The following is a 17,667-nucleotide window of genomic DNA, read 5'->3' as shown; positions in this document are numbered from 1 at the left end:
AGTCAGTGTTAAAGTTAAACCTTTTGTAGTCCAAATTTGTATTAGGGCAGATAAATAAAGTCAGTTAGAGTTTTGGAGACTTCTCCACTCCTCTAGTCCCAATTCTTTCTTCCAGTATTCAAGACCTATCTCATCGTGGCTTCTTTAGCAGAGTTTACTTTTTGGTACAACACAAAGCAAAGTTTAGTATTACCTGGAAATGTCTAGTGGTAATGTTACTCAATTAAAATAAAAACCTAACTGTTCCAATCTTCAGACATGGCTGAAGTGGACACAGGATGTCCATTGATGCTGCCTGATGGAAACTTGTTTCCGCCAGCCAGCCAGAGAAGAACAGACAGGATCTGGGAGGGAATACTATGTCCCATGAACTCCCACGAACATCCCATATTCTTCTTCAGTGAGAAGACATGACAAAGACCAAGTATACATTTCCTTGTAAAGTGATTGCCTTTGAGGACCACACTTGAGGGATGCAAAGGAAACCATGGATGCAGAGCCAGGCAGCCCTTGGAACAGCTTTTAGACCACAAAGGGATGGCCCCCTTGATCAAATTTTTCCTGATTCATGTGCTTCAGCATTTTGTTAACACTTGTAAGAGAAAACTACAGCTTCCCTTAAGGTTAAATCACAGTTTTACAGTTTTAACAGAAATAATCCACTGATTGCTTTTTAACCCTTTTGCTTTTTAACTCTTTTGGGAGCATCTCTTATGTTTATGTGATCTGTTACACTTGTTCACTGAATATTACCATGCTGGGTGGGATAAAAGAAAACCTGGGGATAAACTCTGCTCTCACTCCAGTCTGCATCAGGATTAACACGTTCGATGTCAATATAATCAGTCTGTTATAAAAGCAGCACTGGCAAACACTGAATCCTGCTGAGACTATATAAATAGGGTTTTTTTGCTTTTAACTATGGAGTGGTCGAAGAATGTCTTAGCAGCTAAGATATTTCTTAATGATGATACATTTTCCTACAGTCAGCAATTACTACAGGCCCACTGAGGCAGGTGCAACAAGCATGAGAAAAGAGATACTATGAGCACTGATAGAGCACATTATATGACTACAGTGTTGACTGGCTGCTTGCCAGAGCAAACATAGGAAAATAAGCTTAAAGGAACAAAGTAATATAGTACTGCACACTTGGGGCAACATTTTCTGTATTTTTAAGTTAAAATAGTTAATGGCATCTACTAGAAATGTGTAGCTTTTTCTGTCCTAATCCATTGGGTAAATATTACTGCAGATTAATTAGTTCAAAGAAAATCATGACAAACTTACTTGGGAGTGGGCTTGGCCAGGATTGTTTTATGCAGACTAATTTCTTTTAGGGCTTTGACAAAATCCTAAAAATAATAGCCACAACACACACTCCTCCTAAGACCCTGTATGTAAGAGGTGAAAAACAAAGATCCTTACCTGCCTGTGCAGCTGTAATTAGAGCCGTGTTCCCTTCGTTGTCCTGCCAGTTCACATCAAGGTGAGGGCATTGTGCTAAGGCTATTACAATATCCACATAACCTTGGTAACAGGCAATGATAAGACCATTCTGTAAGTAAAATATAAAGAGAGAGTCAGGTTTACCAGACTCAGAAAAGTTCACTGAGGAAGCATACTATTCTGCTTTTTTATTTATTTTGTTTCAGAATGAAGAACTGAGACGGTATCAGCAAAACTGGTGGTTAGCTCCAGGCACAATGTTCAGATCCAAAACACCACTTTTTATCTCTGCCCTTTGGCGAGTAACGTTTGGTATTCCTCAGAAATACGTAAGAGTATAGGTATTGTATTATGCTACTTGGAAAGTAACTGTTTATAAATGGCTTATGCTTATATGGCTATATAATCTAGATCCAAATGAGAATAAATCAGATTTTATTATATCGTAAAATGAACCCAGCAGATGAGATGAAATGGATCTGATCTGAATATTAATTCTCTGTAAAACAACTACTTGTTCTCTGAAGGGGAAGTGGTAGGCAGGAATCATGTTCATACTGCCTGTTGCTATCTTTAAGTATTTCAGGTTTCCCATTATAACCAGACCTTTTTTATAATCATAAATGAAATAAAATTGCTTTTAGAGTTCCTGTTTAATGTGCTTTATGACAGCTGGAAGCTGTAAAACTTCCCGGAATAAGCCAAGCCAGAAGGTAAACCTTATAACTCAGCTTGGTACCCAGTTAGTGTTTCACTCTCCAGCAGCAAACTGACAGCTTACCTAAAATACATCAAAATACACTTGTCATTAATTAAATGGAACTACAGTACTTAATCCTTGCTGCTCACTTGACCACTAGGATTAAAACCATTATCTCTGGTCTTCAGGGTTACTCAGGCAGTCCAGTGTTCATCTGCGTGGGGCTGATGGGCATAGAGGAGGGCAGGTGCAGATAAATCAGTGCTCCCTACGGTCCCTCTTCATGGCCAACGCATGACTCAGTTTTCATGAGCTCAGCATCAGTATCTGACTATTGAAAAGACAAGGGCAGAGACACAAATCTCAGGCTCTCTGGTAACCCTGTCTGCCTAAAACGTGCTCACACAGACATGCTGCAAGTTCATAATCGCAAAAGATTAGCAAGATGGAGAACCCAGTTATGAAAACTGAATGGCCCACCCTGACTCCCCCATCATTTTTCTAAGCTGCTCTTACATAAACACTCTTTTTATTTCTTTTCCCCATGGACGCTACTGAGACAGAGCCAGTCGCCAAATGACAACAGCTGTGGTTTCTGATTTATTGTCATAATAGCTAGTTAATTAATATTTCAGTGTCCTGTTTCATTGTTATTCTGGATAGTCCTTTTGGTTTAGGTGGCAAACAGCTTCATTAAGAAACAGAGGCAATGCCAATTCTTTGGGATGCTCACAGGCTACGTACAGTATTTCTCAATTATATCTTTTGATAAAATTATTACTCTGATTTATTTTATTCTTAATTCACTCTTGTCCTCAGTATGAAACAACACCCACCACTGCTTTATAAAGAGTATCTCCATTTCCTTGTGAAGCACCTGCAATACTTCAAACCATTCTACTGAAATTGTACAAAGGATTCTGCTTAAAGATATGTATATACCTAAGACCTGAAATAGGTCACTAAAAAGTATGTATTCTCCTGGTGGTTTGTTCAGATTAATCCAAGTTTTACTACAATGTAATAATTCTTAGCCTTAAAAGAAATGTGTCAGTGTCTACATGGTAAGGACTTGAGCATTATTTTATTGCTTTAATAATTCCATTTTTCACCTGATGTTCAGGGTATAGGCCTTTACAGTTCCAAAAACTCTGCAGATTTAAAACACCAGCCAATCATTCAAAAAAAAGTCAGTTACTGATGATAGCAGAAAACTAGGTGTACAATAGGTTGGAGACCTAAAATTCTTCACAATAAGAAGGTAGATCCTACTGTTCACTGAAAAAATTGGCATTTCTGAAGGGTGGTATTTTCAAAAAGCTGTAAGAATATCTGAGAGTAGTTTTCACCTCTAATGGAAAAAACTGTTTCACTCCGTATCTGAAGGATATTTTCGCAATATATTTTCACAGGACATTTTTGTGTTCTCAAAATATTTACCAGGTGCTTAAATAAAAAAGTTCATTTTTTTGCTCTGTTTAAAAAAAAACAAACTGTAAAACAGTAAAACAAACAATAACAAACAACAAACATTAGCTCTTTTTTGCAAGAGGCTTTTGCATTACAGTATTTAGGGACTTCTGTCCTACTTTTAGTGGGTATCTCCATCAGATAGAGTGCTAAAGACATATCCAACACACACTGGCGTTCTGATTTCAGCAGATATGAGACACAAACGATCTCAAAATCAATCTCATTCACCGTTCTGAGTTTACAAACCAGAAGGATTACTTAGGTATCAACATCTTCCAAAGTTGATTTTCCAAAGATACTATCAAAGGCTGCTTGCTTAAGGATAAGGAAAGGCAACAGAGAGTAGGAGCTTTCTGTGGGATTACATGATGCAGTAACATGGAAAATAACTTTTGGAGGATGGTTGTACGAATCTGAAGTGGTTCAGATAAGAGTGTGAGAAGCTGATATCCGATAGAGCATGCCCAGCACTCCCTGGTTGAGAAGCAAAACGAGCAATTGCACGAGGACATAAAAACAAGTCGTTTCACCGCTATGCAGTTCGCAGTGCCATCCACGGCTGTAAAGCTCATGCAAGTGCTCTCTGCTTACCCTCACCAGTTATGTGTTTCACAGGGAGGTGGTTGAGACAGACCGCTTGCTGAGGGACCGCTTTCCTTTGCATAACTCTTGCGAATGCATCAGATATTGAAATGAGGTGCAGGAGGCTACAGCTTTAGAATGAAAATTGCAATAAATCCCTGGATTGGATGATTATTTCCCAAATCCTGGTTCAATGATACCATGACAATTTGCTTTTTTTTTTTTTTTCCTTTTTTTTCTCTTTGCATCCATTTCTCGCCCTGTCTGTATCCTGCTTGCTGAAAGTTATACGAGCAGATTAGCCAGGATGTATAATCAATTGCAACATGAGTTATTAGTCTGGAATCTTTAACTTCATGTACCAATAAATACTATTATCCACAGCCACAATATATTACAAACTCTTTCAACAATATCAATTAATAAATATAACTGATACAAAACTGCTTTCAGCAAATGCTTTCTGAAGCAATTGGTAAAGTACCAGCCTGTATCACAGCAGTCTGCAGGAAAATACAGCTGTGTGATTAATGTTTTTTTAAAAGATAAAAAGAAAGCAATGTAAATGCATTGTAGCTAGAAAATTCTGAACCTGAGTAATCTGGTTATCCTCAGAAAAGAGATGACATTTCATCTCATTAGTGCTCTACCAAGACATCAATTATTCTGCTCCTCATATGAAGAGTCATAGTGCAATTGTGAAGTGGTCAGTGTATGTGGAAAGAAAATATATATTTTAAATTGAATCTTACTATTCTTTTGTCAGTAAGATCAGTTCTCAGACATATTCACTATATGTGAAAACTTTAGGAAGATTGATAATTCTTAAATGCATGTACTCTCCCTAAGACTTCAACCTTTCTCCTTCAACTGGATCCCTTTCCCTCTCTTCCCTTCATATGTCCTCAACCACCACTTACTTTAAATCATAGTAACAACTCAAACTCAATTATTAGAAGGAATAACTGTACATACATCACAGCACACAATCACAGTATCTCTGCTTTTCAAGGACTGTTGTGTTAGCTAAGACCTGCTCTCTCACGTTCAGCGGCCAGGGTTGCTGCCCATCATTCTCCCAGACCAATGAAACAGAACAGGCAGAAAAATCTGCTTTGATCCTCTGTGCAGAAGAGACCTTAAACATGAAACGGCGCTGATGCCTTTGGACTATAGGAAAAGGGATTTCTTCATTATAGGAGACCGTGGCTGCTGGCTTCTCTGAGTTTTGCAACAGATCCTACTTCATACTTCAAATATCACATACAGACTCTGCTTGACAAACAAGAAAACATGAGTCATCCATCACATCAACTACATCAACCTTTACTGTAGATTTTTCCAAGTAACGGGGGGAGGGGGTTGAAATTCAGCTCAGTGACAGGTTTTCTTCCAAGTACAAGCCATAATACTGTCAGGTGTTGAGGGCTCTGTCTTTCCTCTGTGGAATATTTGGCATTTCACAGAGCTTCCCCAAGTTTTTCTATAGTATATGATATATCTTATTTTTGTGTAACTTGTACAGTATTGAAAGATCCCCCTTTGTTTTGAAGGGACAGAGCATAAGTAACAATACTTTATTAAGAATATATGGCAAAACAGTCAGACTGGGATAAATTACTTATTTTCCGTATATTCTAAATAAAGTATAACTAATTTTCTTAATTTCATCCCAGAGTACTTAAATGGACATTTCAGGCATGGAACTACCTGAAGTTAATGAGATGTTGCAACATCATCCTCAAGCAGTGTTTACAAATTGTAAGAGTTTCATAGCGCTCTTCTATAATCAGACTAAAATTATTGTATTAAAATTCCCTACAAAAGCATAAACTTGAAATTTGCATGTTTGAAATAATAGAATAAAATAGTCTTGGGAATCTTATGATTCCTTTTAAATTGATATTTCTTCATGTGCCTTTGATTTCATGTAAGCCTGGAATAATGCTGCCACTATAAATATAAACTCCACTTTGCTCAGCTGTGTTGGCTAATGACATAACAATGTGTCTGATTAAGCGAGGTCATGGATATCTCAGGAGACAATTTTATAAATCAGACGTTATGACAAAATTACAGACGTAAGGCTATTTGTACACTAGATCATTACAGATAATAGAGATCACAAGAAATACTACAGGATCAATAATGAACTCAAGTGAACAGCAGAGCAAATCACATACACCATGCAATTATTTTAGCTTTTAAAAAGATCTCTTCAGGCAACTTATTTTCCACCAAGATGCTGAGAACGAAAACATCTTATCATAGCTTTTCGCCTATTATCCCAGACAAAAATGGGTCTGGCAAAAGACTAAATTGACGTTACCAATTGTTTTTCATAAGCATTGTGATAAACAACTGTCCAGTTTGCTTCACATGCGTCTGTAAGTATTAATGACAATTCTGCAAGGTTGGTTTAACAGCAATGATTAAAACTGCACGTAATTGAATTAAATGAGATAATGATTTATTGTAATCCATAATCATATGCAGGGACAACTATGAAAATTATGTCTAAGTTAAAAGCATATTACACAAACAGTATTATGAGTAATAGGAATGGAAAAATAATAAAACATAAAGGAATACAAAGTTGTGTTTAAATGTTTTCTTGTTGATTTACTAAAATACTAATTCATATATTTAATGTTTTGTGTTACACATAAGTGACTATTACAACAGAACTATATATAACTATCCCTCACTATAACAAAATTCACATACGAAGCAAAAAAAAAAAAGAAAAAAATCAGGCCAAGTATTTCAAAATAAATCCTCCAAAATTATTTGAGGGAAATTCTGATCTCCACTAAAAACTCTGCAACTCTGTGAAACTTGAGTTAAGAGATTCTAAATTTACATTGTATTAAAAAAGAGCAAAATTTAGCGATGAGCATCACTATCCACTCTATACTAATTTGTGTATAATGCACAAAATCTTCCAGTCTGCATAAAGCAATCTGAGAAACTTTCATAAATGGCTTGAGCTTATATTATAATTGGTTTAGCTGATTAGATCAACGGCGGCTGAGATGAGGTAATTATTCAGGTCATCAGTCCCATGAAAAGTGGTGTTTATGTGCTACAGAAACCCATCAAGCACATAAGCTTTAATATTATCTGCACAAAATAATTTAGGCTGACCTTTTAGAGAAAGGGCTGCAACAGCTTAGTCACATACAAATTTATCTTGGGAAAGCGACAAAAAAAGAGCTGAGAATTTGAATTAATTTTGTCCGACTGTTGCTTGGACAAAACCCCACGGGCCTGGAGGGGGGCAAGGGGGAAATGCTGATTTTGCCGGGGGAAGCACTCAGACAAGTGCAGAAGAGTATTCGAGTACCATCGTGCAAAACTCTCTGCCTCCTCTGCAGAGGAACACAGCAGCCTGAAGCACAATCTTGTCTCCAAAAGCAAGCTTAAATGGCACTGCCCCTTCCAGTGCCTGACTACTGACACCACAAAATTGCCACCTTCACTTCACAGCATTATGAGCACTCACAGATTCATTTCACAGCATGAATTGCACTCCACTAGCTAAAAACACGGGCCACTCCGTGGACATGCAGATGATAACCCACTATTTTTCCCCTCCACTTTGTGGGATATTTTCGACTTCACTTACTTCATAAATGCCTCTTGTATCAGTCAGGCCACATGTCCTTAAGTAAAGGTATAGCTTAGTATATGTATCATCTCTGCAAAAGTCCTTACTTAATCTATTCTAATCCAAATCTCTATGATCACCTCTAAAAATAGTCCCAGGAAAGTTCATTTTACTATGCCTGCAAAAGCTTCCATTACACAACAGAGAAAACAGTGACACTTGTGTAATAAATCAGACAACAAGAAAAGGTAATAAAATTAGCGTGTCTTTCCTTATTTACTAACATGTACGTTGTCTGAATCGGTTTCAGCGTCACTAATGATATAAACAGCTAGCAGAAACCTCGGGAAGCTACTGCCAGGGGCCATAAGGGACACACAAAGCAAATAAACACACGCGGTGTAGCCAGAGATATTCCAGTGGGTGGGATATATAGGAAACAATTTTTTTAATCATATGGCAATACTGAGAGATGCTTATGAGGGATTAACCCTTCTCTATTTTTTTTTTTTTTTAATATCAAGCCACATTATGAAAGCAAATAATTCAATGGGAAATCAAAAACCCTTGAGCTGATGGGGATTTGGGGGTTGTACACTGTTCCACAGGAGGCTGGAACATGTCCCCAGCTCCTGCACTGTTCGATGTCTTCTCCCAACACCAGCCATTTAGCCGCCTCTTGACACGGCTCCGTCGACCGAAGCTGGGGGGGAGAGGACGACTGAAGAATCAGATGATTACATCTTCAACCCATGGGAAGCCTGATGGGAGGAAAACTGGAGCGTTACACCAAAAGTAGCGATCGTTTTTTCTCCTGGCTCCTGCAGGGAGTTCTCATCTCTCCGTGAGGCAAACCCTAGATGAGACAACACGCAGTTGCTCAGGAGCCCTTCAGCACACCCCATCCGCCCAGGGGTGCTCCGGGAGCTGCAGAAGGCAGCTTCTCCCTCACACACCTTTACCCGCAGCATTTGCTGCCACCTCTCACCCCACACACGCCTCCCCCAAATCACGCCGTGTCCAAAGGGCTGGAGGGCTGCTGAAGTACAGAATACATTTTTTGGCTGTATAGCCTGACCAGCAGCCAACGCTTGCTGACTCCTCTCCCAGCCACCGGAGAAAAGGGCCACTTTGTTCCTCACTGTATCGCATCCTCTTGGCCACCCTTTTCGCTGCAGAAGGAGGCCAGAAGCAGAGGGCACTCAGGATTACATCTAGCAGTGGAAACAGCCCTGCAAAAAAATAAGAGCTGAGGGACACTGTGTCGACTGACTGCGTTGCCAGCTGTTTCACTATGAGTTAAGATGACGCTTGGTGATACTTCTAAAACCAGCAGCAACTGGTCTTATGTTATCACATGAAAAATCTTTTATTGTTCTCTCCTCTCTGAACCTCAGCTTGAAACAAAGAACTGAAGACCTGAACACGTGGACAAGAGCTAGCAGCAGCTACAACTAACTCAGGCGTATTTTAACATTGAGGCGCTTGAGTTGTTAGGAAATTTAATGCTATTCCATTGAAATATACATATATGTTTTAAAAAAATATTTGCTCAGGATGTTAGCAGGTGTACACATTCATGCTCAAGATCAATTTTGTTAAAATAATGTATAATTTTGCAGTGACAGCTAGTAAGACTATATTAGGAATGTACTTATCAGTCTGAAGTTTCATCAGGTAGGAGAAGTGCTTTTGTTAGTGACAGCAGAGGTTGTGCAACAAAGCAATATACAGAATGAAAACATTTATATGGAAAGAGAGGAAACTGGGATAGTTTTCCCATAACTGAAAACAGACATGACATTTGATCAGTCCAAAATTAAGCTTTGCAATGTATGTGAGATCTCTGGTCACAGCAGAAGTGAACAAGGTATAATTTCAGAAAAGGAATATATAAGGAAACTTTAAGGAAATACTGTTTAATAAAAATAACACATACTTAAAATGAACTGAAGGCTCACGTAGTGGAGCTTATCGCCGTTATCCATACATTAAAAAGAAGTTATCTCGGGATCCAATAACATGGCAAATCAGCCCATGATTCCATTTTTGGGGAAGGGTTCTGTGTTCTTTTTATGGGGTGCCTGGCTGTAAAGGACAGAAAATATGGTAGGAAGATGGTAGGGGAAATAACACAATTTTTATGATGTTAAATTTCACATTTTCAGTTTATTTAGACTGTCATGTTAGGTACAACTACTAAATAGTGATGATCCCTGACAAATAATGCAGCCTTACTAATCCTAGCTTTCCTATTTGTATAGCACATACTAATCAGTGTTAATACTGTCAAATGTTAGCGCTAGGTTTTGATAGTGTTGACAGTAATAACGCATGATACATGGCAGCCAGATTTATACATTCCTCTGTGCTATGCCTGTTTTTTGATATCTGTGCTAGACGCAGGTCACTCTTCTCTGGCTTAAAAGTAAGGGAAGAGGTATTTATAATTAAGAAGTGAGAGGTCTGACTTCAGAAAACAATGTAAATGGTGTACTGAACTTTAATGGGGGGATCCTGATGTAAACCCAGAAAGCACTTCTACCACAAATCCTGTGTCTGCACCTTAAGATGTTCTAAACATTATCAGCCCAAACCATTAACTGCAGAGGGCTGGGGGATGCAATGTAACAGACTCCCACCGACATCGCCATCCTGCCCCAGCGAACAGTGAGCTGATTTTAATTTAATTTCTTTCTCTTTCACTGGCTTGCTATGCAATGTTCAGCAAGGCTTCCAAGGATTGTAAACCATCCTGTGAACAAGGATTCTGGATCCTTAAATGAACAGCATATTATTAAGCTTTGCTTGGAACAAGAGTTTCCAGGTAGCGATCAATTTAAAACAGCAAAGTGCTGACTGCTTCCTCCTTGGAACATACGAGGCTGGGAGCGCCTGCGGCTCCGGCCAACTGCTGCACAAAGCTGCAGCGAGTCTGGGAACCACTGAAAGAAAGTGAGTTTGTAACAAGGCTCAAACTATACCTTTTGTGGAAATAATTATATGGAAAACATTTTGGAGAATCTCTCAATTGTCAGATTCCTTCAAAATCCGATGTTACAATAATAGTCTTCCCATCACTTTTTTTTTTTCCAGACAGGCAAAACCCCTAAGAGCTAAACAAAACGACAGTCAAAGGTGGATCATCTAACAGCGTAACACAACCCTGATGTGACTTGTATCCATCCAGTGCACTCTCTCACCACCTAAGACCTTTAGGAACATTCGGAAACCAGTTTAGATCTGAACTGCAAGTCCTGGGCCTGACGGACACTACTGTTAACTTCTCTCCTGGTCTCTAAATATTTACGTATATTGACACACATTTAAGATAAAAAGGAGAGTTTACAGCTTTTTAAAAACACATTTTGTAGTGCATTCAGAAGCCATGTGAAATGCATTTTGTGCACTGAAACAACTGTCAAAAAGTACTTCCTTTGGCTTTAAGGCATACGATTCAACGCCTCTCTATGTGTTTAATAGATACATTTTCCTTTCTCTTATGTTCTGTCAGACACAGGCTGGCTGTAACTTAGATCTGTTGCAAGCGGCTAAACAGAGTGTTGGAATGCATAGGTTTTTTCAGGAAACCTCTCCAAAAGTAGTGACTCACAAAATCTTTGTAAGCAATAATTTTCAGTTTGACACTGGCTAAAAGATAAATGCACAACCTTCTACTCCGTCATGATCTGTCACTGTATCTAATCTGTCTCTTCTGTAAACAACATTTTAAAGGCCCCGGTGCATTTTCACTGTGGAGTTCTCTGAAGAGACACAGCCAGTGATGAGCTTGCAAGCACCCTCTTGTGGCAATAAGCTCCTGTAGTTATATTAGGAAAGACCTTTCCAAGAAGTTTCAGTTTCTTTCCTCCAACTTCTGTAAATTCGTTTTGCTTGCGTTTCTCTGAGCCTCCCACTTGGGGAATCGCAACAGACCCAAAGCTTGTAAAGAAAGAGCCCGGGAGGAGGTTTGTCCATCAGTGGTTAATCTGCCACTGAAAAAAAATGGGTCTCTTTCCTCAAAAGGAAAGCAACTTAATGAAGAAAAAAACCCATCAGTCCCTACACTCACCAAGAAGAGCAACTGCATACGCTTCTTGGGACACCAGAGATGGGGGACTGCCTGCATACTACAGACAACACTGCACAGTACCACACACAAAAGTACCAGCCTATTTCCTCACCCTTTGATCTAAAGAAGCTATAAGAGCAATAAAAGCCCAGTCTCTATCTTAGTCTGCCATTTGACAGTAAGTTTCATAATGACATCAATGGCTAAGTAACACCCTCATCGTCTCTTCTCCCCAGCTTCCCCTGTGCTCTGGCTTTTGAACCTATTGCTTCCTTTTCTATAGCACTTCTAATAATAAACCTCCTTATTGATCTTGGATCTTCTAATAATAAGCTTTATTGATCCTGGAATTGACCTGAATGAACCAGGAAACTGCGGTAAACTTTCTCCACCCATTAAAACAGAGAGGGGATAAGACCAGCTGCCCTTGTACAGCAGAAGGGCAAGTGATTCTCAGATGACAGAAATGTATTAGTATTTAGCCTACAGGATTCACCTCACATACTTCACTCTAGATGTGTTATCACATAGCAACAGTCAGCATCCTCTTTTCAACCACGAGGATAACATGGTAACAACAATCAATAGTTGTTGTTCATTAAATGCAAGCTAAATACTGCTATTCAGGAAAAAATGTATGCTGAAATTTTATGGGTTAACATGAAGAAGGTTCTCCAGCTGGACCAGGTGTTATTATTTTACTTCTATCAAGCAAAGATCCCACTGATGAGATCTCATTAGCTTGTCTCTTCAGATTATCATCAACTATTGCAAGTAGCAATGGTTCTTCAGAAGTTAAAGCATCCAGGTTCTTGAAAGCCCTTATTATGCTTTCCACAAGGAAAGAGTTTCCTTTATCTGGGATATGCATGTGGTTTTACCTAGACTGGCTTTCATCTCAGTTATGCCCCTTCTTGGTTTTTTCCCCAGCTCCAACAAGGCAAAAGATTTCTTTGAGCATAAATATGAAAAAAGCCTCCTGCTACTCCTTAGAAAGCAAATAAACTTTCTAAGCAATAGACACACCTGTGGTGAATTGATGGGAGGTGTCTATTTTTCACTCAGAGACCTAAAGTGGATTTTGTATGTATGGATTAGTGTCAACCCTCATGATCCTAAAGGGTTGCAATCCTGTAATCCCACAGCTCCATGTAATGCAGCTACTGTGGAATATCACAGATGACCATGCTGGAGGCCAAAAACTGGATTTTTATAAGTATTACTCCTTGGATTTAAGCTTGTGAAACTTGGAGGGAAGTGCTATGGTTCCTGACTTCATAAGAACTCTTTCACTCTTTCCCACCTATGCGCTGCTAATTAGTAGCACTCCAGAAATTGCACTGAAAAGTGGGTCTCCACAAAGAGCGATGAGGCATTAATAACTGTAATTGTTTAAACACTGCCTTGGTAAATTCACACTCTCTGAATACTGGAGATTTTCAGTTCTGGGTGAAAAAGTTACCCTCAAACAAAGTGTGCAATTTTCAAGTAATGCATAGTGAACCAGTGTTGCTAATACTAAGCATATAAGTTTTATGCCCAAGTTTCTCATGTTTTATAACATATGTTAGAAACACTGATGGCTATGATCACATTTTAAATTACAGCAGAACATGTGGATTATGTTTCAGACTGACTTTCTAGTTTTTATGTAAACACTCTTTGGTCAAGGGCAAAGAGGGTTGCGATCTTGTGACATATGCCTACAAGTACTGACGACTCCATAATGTTCATGGCTGGTTAGAGAGCAAGAACTAACTACTGCTATAAAAACCACCAAGCTACAGTTTTGACTATTTTAGGAATAAAGTGACTGATAAGCTGCATACAGCCACTGGAGAGGAAATCCAGCATGTCCCAGACTTCCCATGAAGGAATGGGAAGAGGAAATGGCCTCAAGTTGCGCCAGGGGAGGTTTAGGCTGGATATTAGGAAAAAATTCTTTACAGAGAGAGTGGTGAAATACTGGAACAGGCTGCCCACACGGGTGGTGGAGTCACCATCCCTGGAGGTATTTAAAAGATGTGTGGATGAGGCGCTTAGGGACATGGTTTAGTGGGCATGGTGGTGTTGGGTTGATGGTTGGACTTGATGATCTTACAGGTCTTTTCCAACCTTAGTGATTCTGTGATTCTGTGATTCTGAAATGGTTCCTTCCTGCAGGTTTAGCATCACCCTGTGAAAAGTGCATCTGTTTTAACAAAAGGCAGAATTACATTTCTGAAAGATCAGAGAATAGCACTTGGCTGTATCAAGAACACTGCTGCTACTGGCTTGCAAATCCTAGCAAGTAGCCTCACATTAATTTAGTGCTGTACTTAGGGAATGGGCTCATCCACAATGACACTTTTCTGCAAGAGGCTCAGCCTGATTTTTTGTTGGAGAAAACACACACTGTGACATTGAATTAATCTGTTCAGAGGGGACTTTTTTCCTCTGGCAGCTAGCTTTTTTGTAGATTCAACTTTTTAAAAATCCTGAAGAAGATAGTTCTAAAGCAGCTTTTTTTTTTAAGTGTGCATTCCCACTTTAAATTTCTCTCTTTTATTACCTCAATTGGCTAAATAAGGATTCTTCATCCACTGCAGCTGTGACAGGTATCAGTGTATGAGCAGACAGATCGGCAAAGGTGAAAATCGTATTTAGAATATCCAAGTGAGAGACAGTAGCATCACCATCATATCTGCCTCAAGTCAACTACAGTACTGCAGCTTGAGTTTAATAAGCAAATGCAGCACACACTCGTAATGCCATTACCTAGTGGCAAGAGCTGAATGAGGCTCTACCTGCCATTGGTGCAGTCTTTCCTCTTATACGAAGCCTGTGACCACCTTGTTTATCTCAGCTGAGTGTCTAGATCCATGCAATAAAGGCAGGAAAGCACCTTCTGCCTCTGTATTTAGATCTAAGCATCTCATCTTCCAATGAATACACCCCATTCATCCAAATAATAAAGAAAAGTAGGGAGGGATTGAACGTTAGTATATTGTTGAATTTGAAGTAAGGAAGATAGAATTAAATATCTGAAAAAAAAGAGGGAGGAGTAATTTCACATTTATATTCAAATATCTGGAATTACTAGAGTCAACCTGCCTTTGTAAAAAACTTCTAATTCATTAATACGATATATCCACTTTATAGAACAGTTTCAGTCCAACAATCCAGAAACTCTTCTTCTTCTACCTCATAAAATTGGAGAATATGTGGGTAAATTGCAGAACAGCTTCTCCTGAGTCAGGAGTCTGGGAATTCATATAAGCAATCTACTTGTTAATTTAAGGACCTATACCTATAAGAGAAACAGTAGATATTTAAAAAAGTTTTCTTAACAAAAGAACACCTTCTGCCTGAAAAGAAACATGCTACAAAAAGAGCAGTATGGAGCAAACACATGTGATGGAGTGTTTTGTTTGCAGTGAGCTTGACATGTCTCCATGCCCCACAGCAGCTGAAGAATTACAACAGTGTGGCACAGAGCCTTTGGGTACATCAAGACATTGCTCGACTGCAGGATGGCATTTTTATTGATGGAGGCTCACTAATGAGCGCGGTTTCTGAACATACTAAGGGACCTTTGAATGATGCTCCAGGCCCCTGGAGAAAAAAAATATATCCAGTTTATAGGGATTTTTCAAAGTACAGTTGGAAACTACATACTAAAAAAAAAAGGAATTTTTTTGCTTAACTGGCTGCAAGCCATACAGCTTATAAAAGAAAATAAACATGTTCTTATGCCCAAGACTCATCACAAAAGCTCTCTAATCTCTCCAGCTGAAGATTTGTAAATAAATACCATTATATAAAATACAAGGATACAGAAAAATATTGGCTACCTGACACATTTCATCTCAGTTTGTGACAGCTATTACTGTTCACAAGAAGACTATATCCTATTGCATTCAGTGTTGGCTAAACATCATAGCAATTATTGGACTAGCACTTTCACATAACTAAGCATTGAGCTACAGCCATATTATTGATGTCTTGAAAGAATTAGGAATTAGCAAATGGACCTGCATATCCATCATCTGCCTGTGTTGCTTTCCAGGATTTTCTGTTTTTCTGTTGCAGTAGGGTACTTCCCATCAGCTCAGTACGGTATTAGGCCACACAAGCGGTCATGTTTGATCTGTTGCTATTAGAAAGCTTCATCTAAGCAAAAAGGCTGGCAAGCTCAGAAAACTGGAAGTATATTTCTATTAAAGGTATAAAAAAAGGTACACCAACAACTGCAGAGATTCCTGTACGGTAAATGAGGACCTTTGGTTGAAATGGACTTGGTTGCTTAGAGACACTTGTCCATTAAAATAGTATAGACATGATCTGTAAACACAATTTTCTTCATTTTTGTGGTGCCCAATTCCAAAGCACTGGAATTTGCTAAGAGATAGGAGCAAAGAAATACATTTACCATGAAGAAATATTGCAAAGACAATTCCATTAAAATTTGTGCAATTTTTCTATTTCATAATGATGAACTGGATAGAGAAGGAAACTCTCCAACCACTGGATAAGCATAGGGTGGCTAGCAGTAAACAGGAATAATGGGAATGAAAAGCTGGGATGAAGAGGTATTTCTGCATTTCATAGGAAGATAGCACGTGTTGGTGTAACTAAATATTCCATTATAAATTTGGCATTTTGTTATTAGCAATGTATGACATTCTTAATGTAATTTTTCAGCTGTGCAGCCTTATTACATACATGACACTGAACAAAAAAAATTACATTTCAGACCCATAAATGAATAACAGTCATTTGTATAAAGTTAGTACTTCTTCATTTAACAATTACTCACAGGCCATAATCGTGGACAAATCAAGCAGTTTTGCAGTAGGCTGAGGCAAAACCAGAAGACTGGCATTTTTAGAGTTGATTGATGATTAAATATACCCAACCACAGTCAAGAAGCTAAATGATAAATATTTTGTCTACAGCTTTTTGTCACTTGGCTTCTTTTTGTTTTATCATAAGTGAGTATGCGGAGCACTAGCTGTCCTCCTTCAGCAGCAGACCCTGAGGACCATCCTTAAATCCATCTGTGCACGGTCCAAGAACAGTAAATCTCAGCAGCATTCAAGCTCCCAGCTCCGCACAGGCTCCCCACAGAGCTGAGCTGACACACACCAGCAGCACAAGACATTGCCAAAGCTTGCTCTTCTGTTGCTCTGTGGATGGACACAGGACTCGGGAGCAACAAACACTGTCCTTTATTACCACCAAATCTACACAGGTGCTGTTTCTTCAGCTGCAATCTCTAGAAGCAAATGCACTGAGGTCCATACTTTCTGTTCTGCATTTTTTAAATTCCTCTAATGTGCATTTTATCATCCAGTGCTGCATGTCTCGTTTCCTAGGACTGACTCTCCCACCTCATTCTTTTGCCAAAGAAATGTACAACTAACACTTTCAGTTCTGAAAAGGTAAGAAGTGATATACTAACTATGTAGACTTCAAAGCCTCTGAGCCCTTTCTTTCATAGAGAACTTTGTGCTTCCACCAGACTCTACCAAATGAAAGCCAAAAACCCCTTCTGTACCTCAGGAAGGACACACAGGTCAGATGAAATTGCATCAGCTACACAACGGCAATGACTCAGACAGGAGCAGTAAACTGAAGGAGATGTGTACCTTAATGATTTCAAAGAAAACCTTTTCAGGTTATGATCCTTCTATTTTTGAGTCAGGTTCCCTGCCCCCCCCAAAAAAGTGTGTGCTAACTCATCCCACAAAGCTGGATATTAGAAAGCACAGGGAGAAAATATCAAGGTCTTGCCTCTAT

The 17,667-nt window shown here is 39.0% G+C and overlaps 1 protein-coding gene across 1 annotated transcript in view; it reads right to left on the bottom strand.

Moving 5' to 3' along the window:
- ANKRD33B (ankyrin repeat domain 33B) overlaps positions 1-17,667 on the bottom strand; it is a 44,038-nt gene that overhangs the window by 11,069 nt on the left and 15,302 nt on the right. The window contains exon 2 of the mRNA XM_059815730.1: positions 1,429-1,558. Within this exon, the coding sequence (XP_059671713.1) occupies positions 1,429-1,558 (130 nt within the window). The remainder of the gene's footprint in view (positions 1-1,428; positions 1,559-17,667) is intronic.

The sequence above is a fragment of the Gavia stellata genome, chromosome 3, assembly GCF_030936135.1.
Source record: "Gavia stellata isolate bGavSte3 chromosome 3, bGavSte3.hap2, whole genome shotgun sequence".
NCBI lineage: Eukaryota > Metazoa > Chordata > Aves > Gaviiformes > Gaviidae > Gavia > Gavia stellata.
Note: the sequence above shows the minus strand (reverse complement) of the source record. Positions and strands in the feature narration are given on the sequence as shown.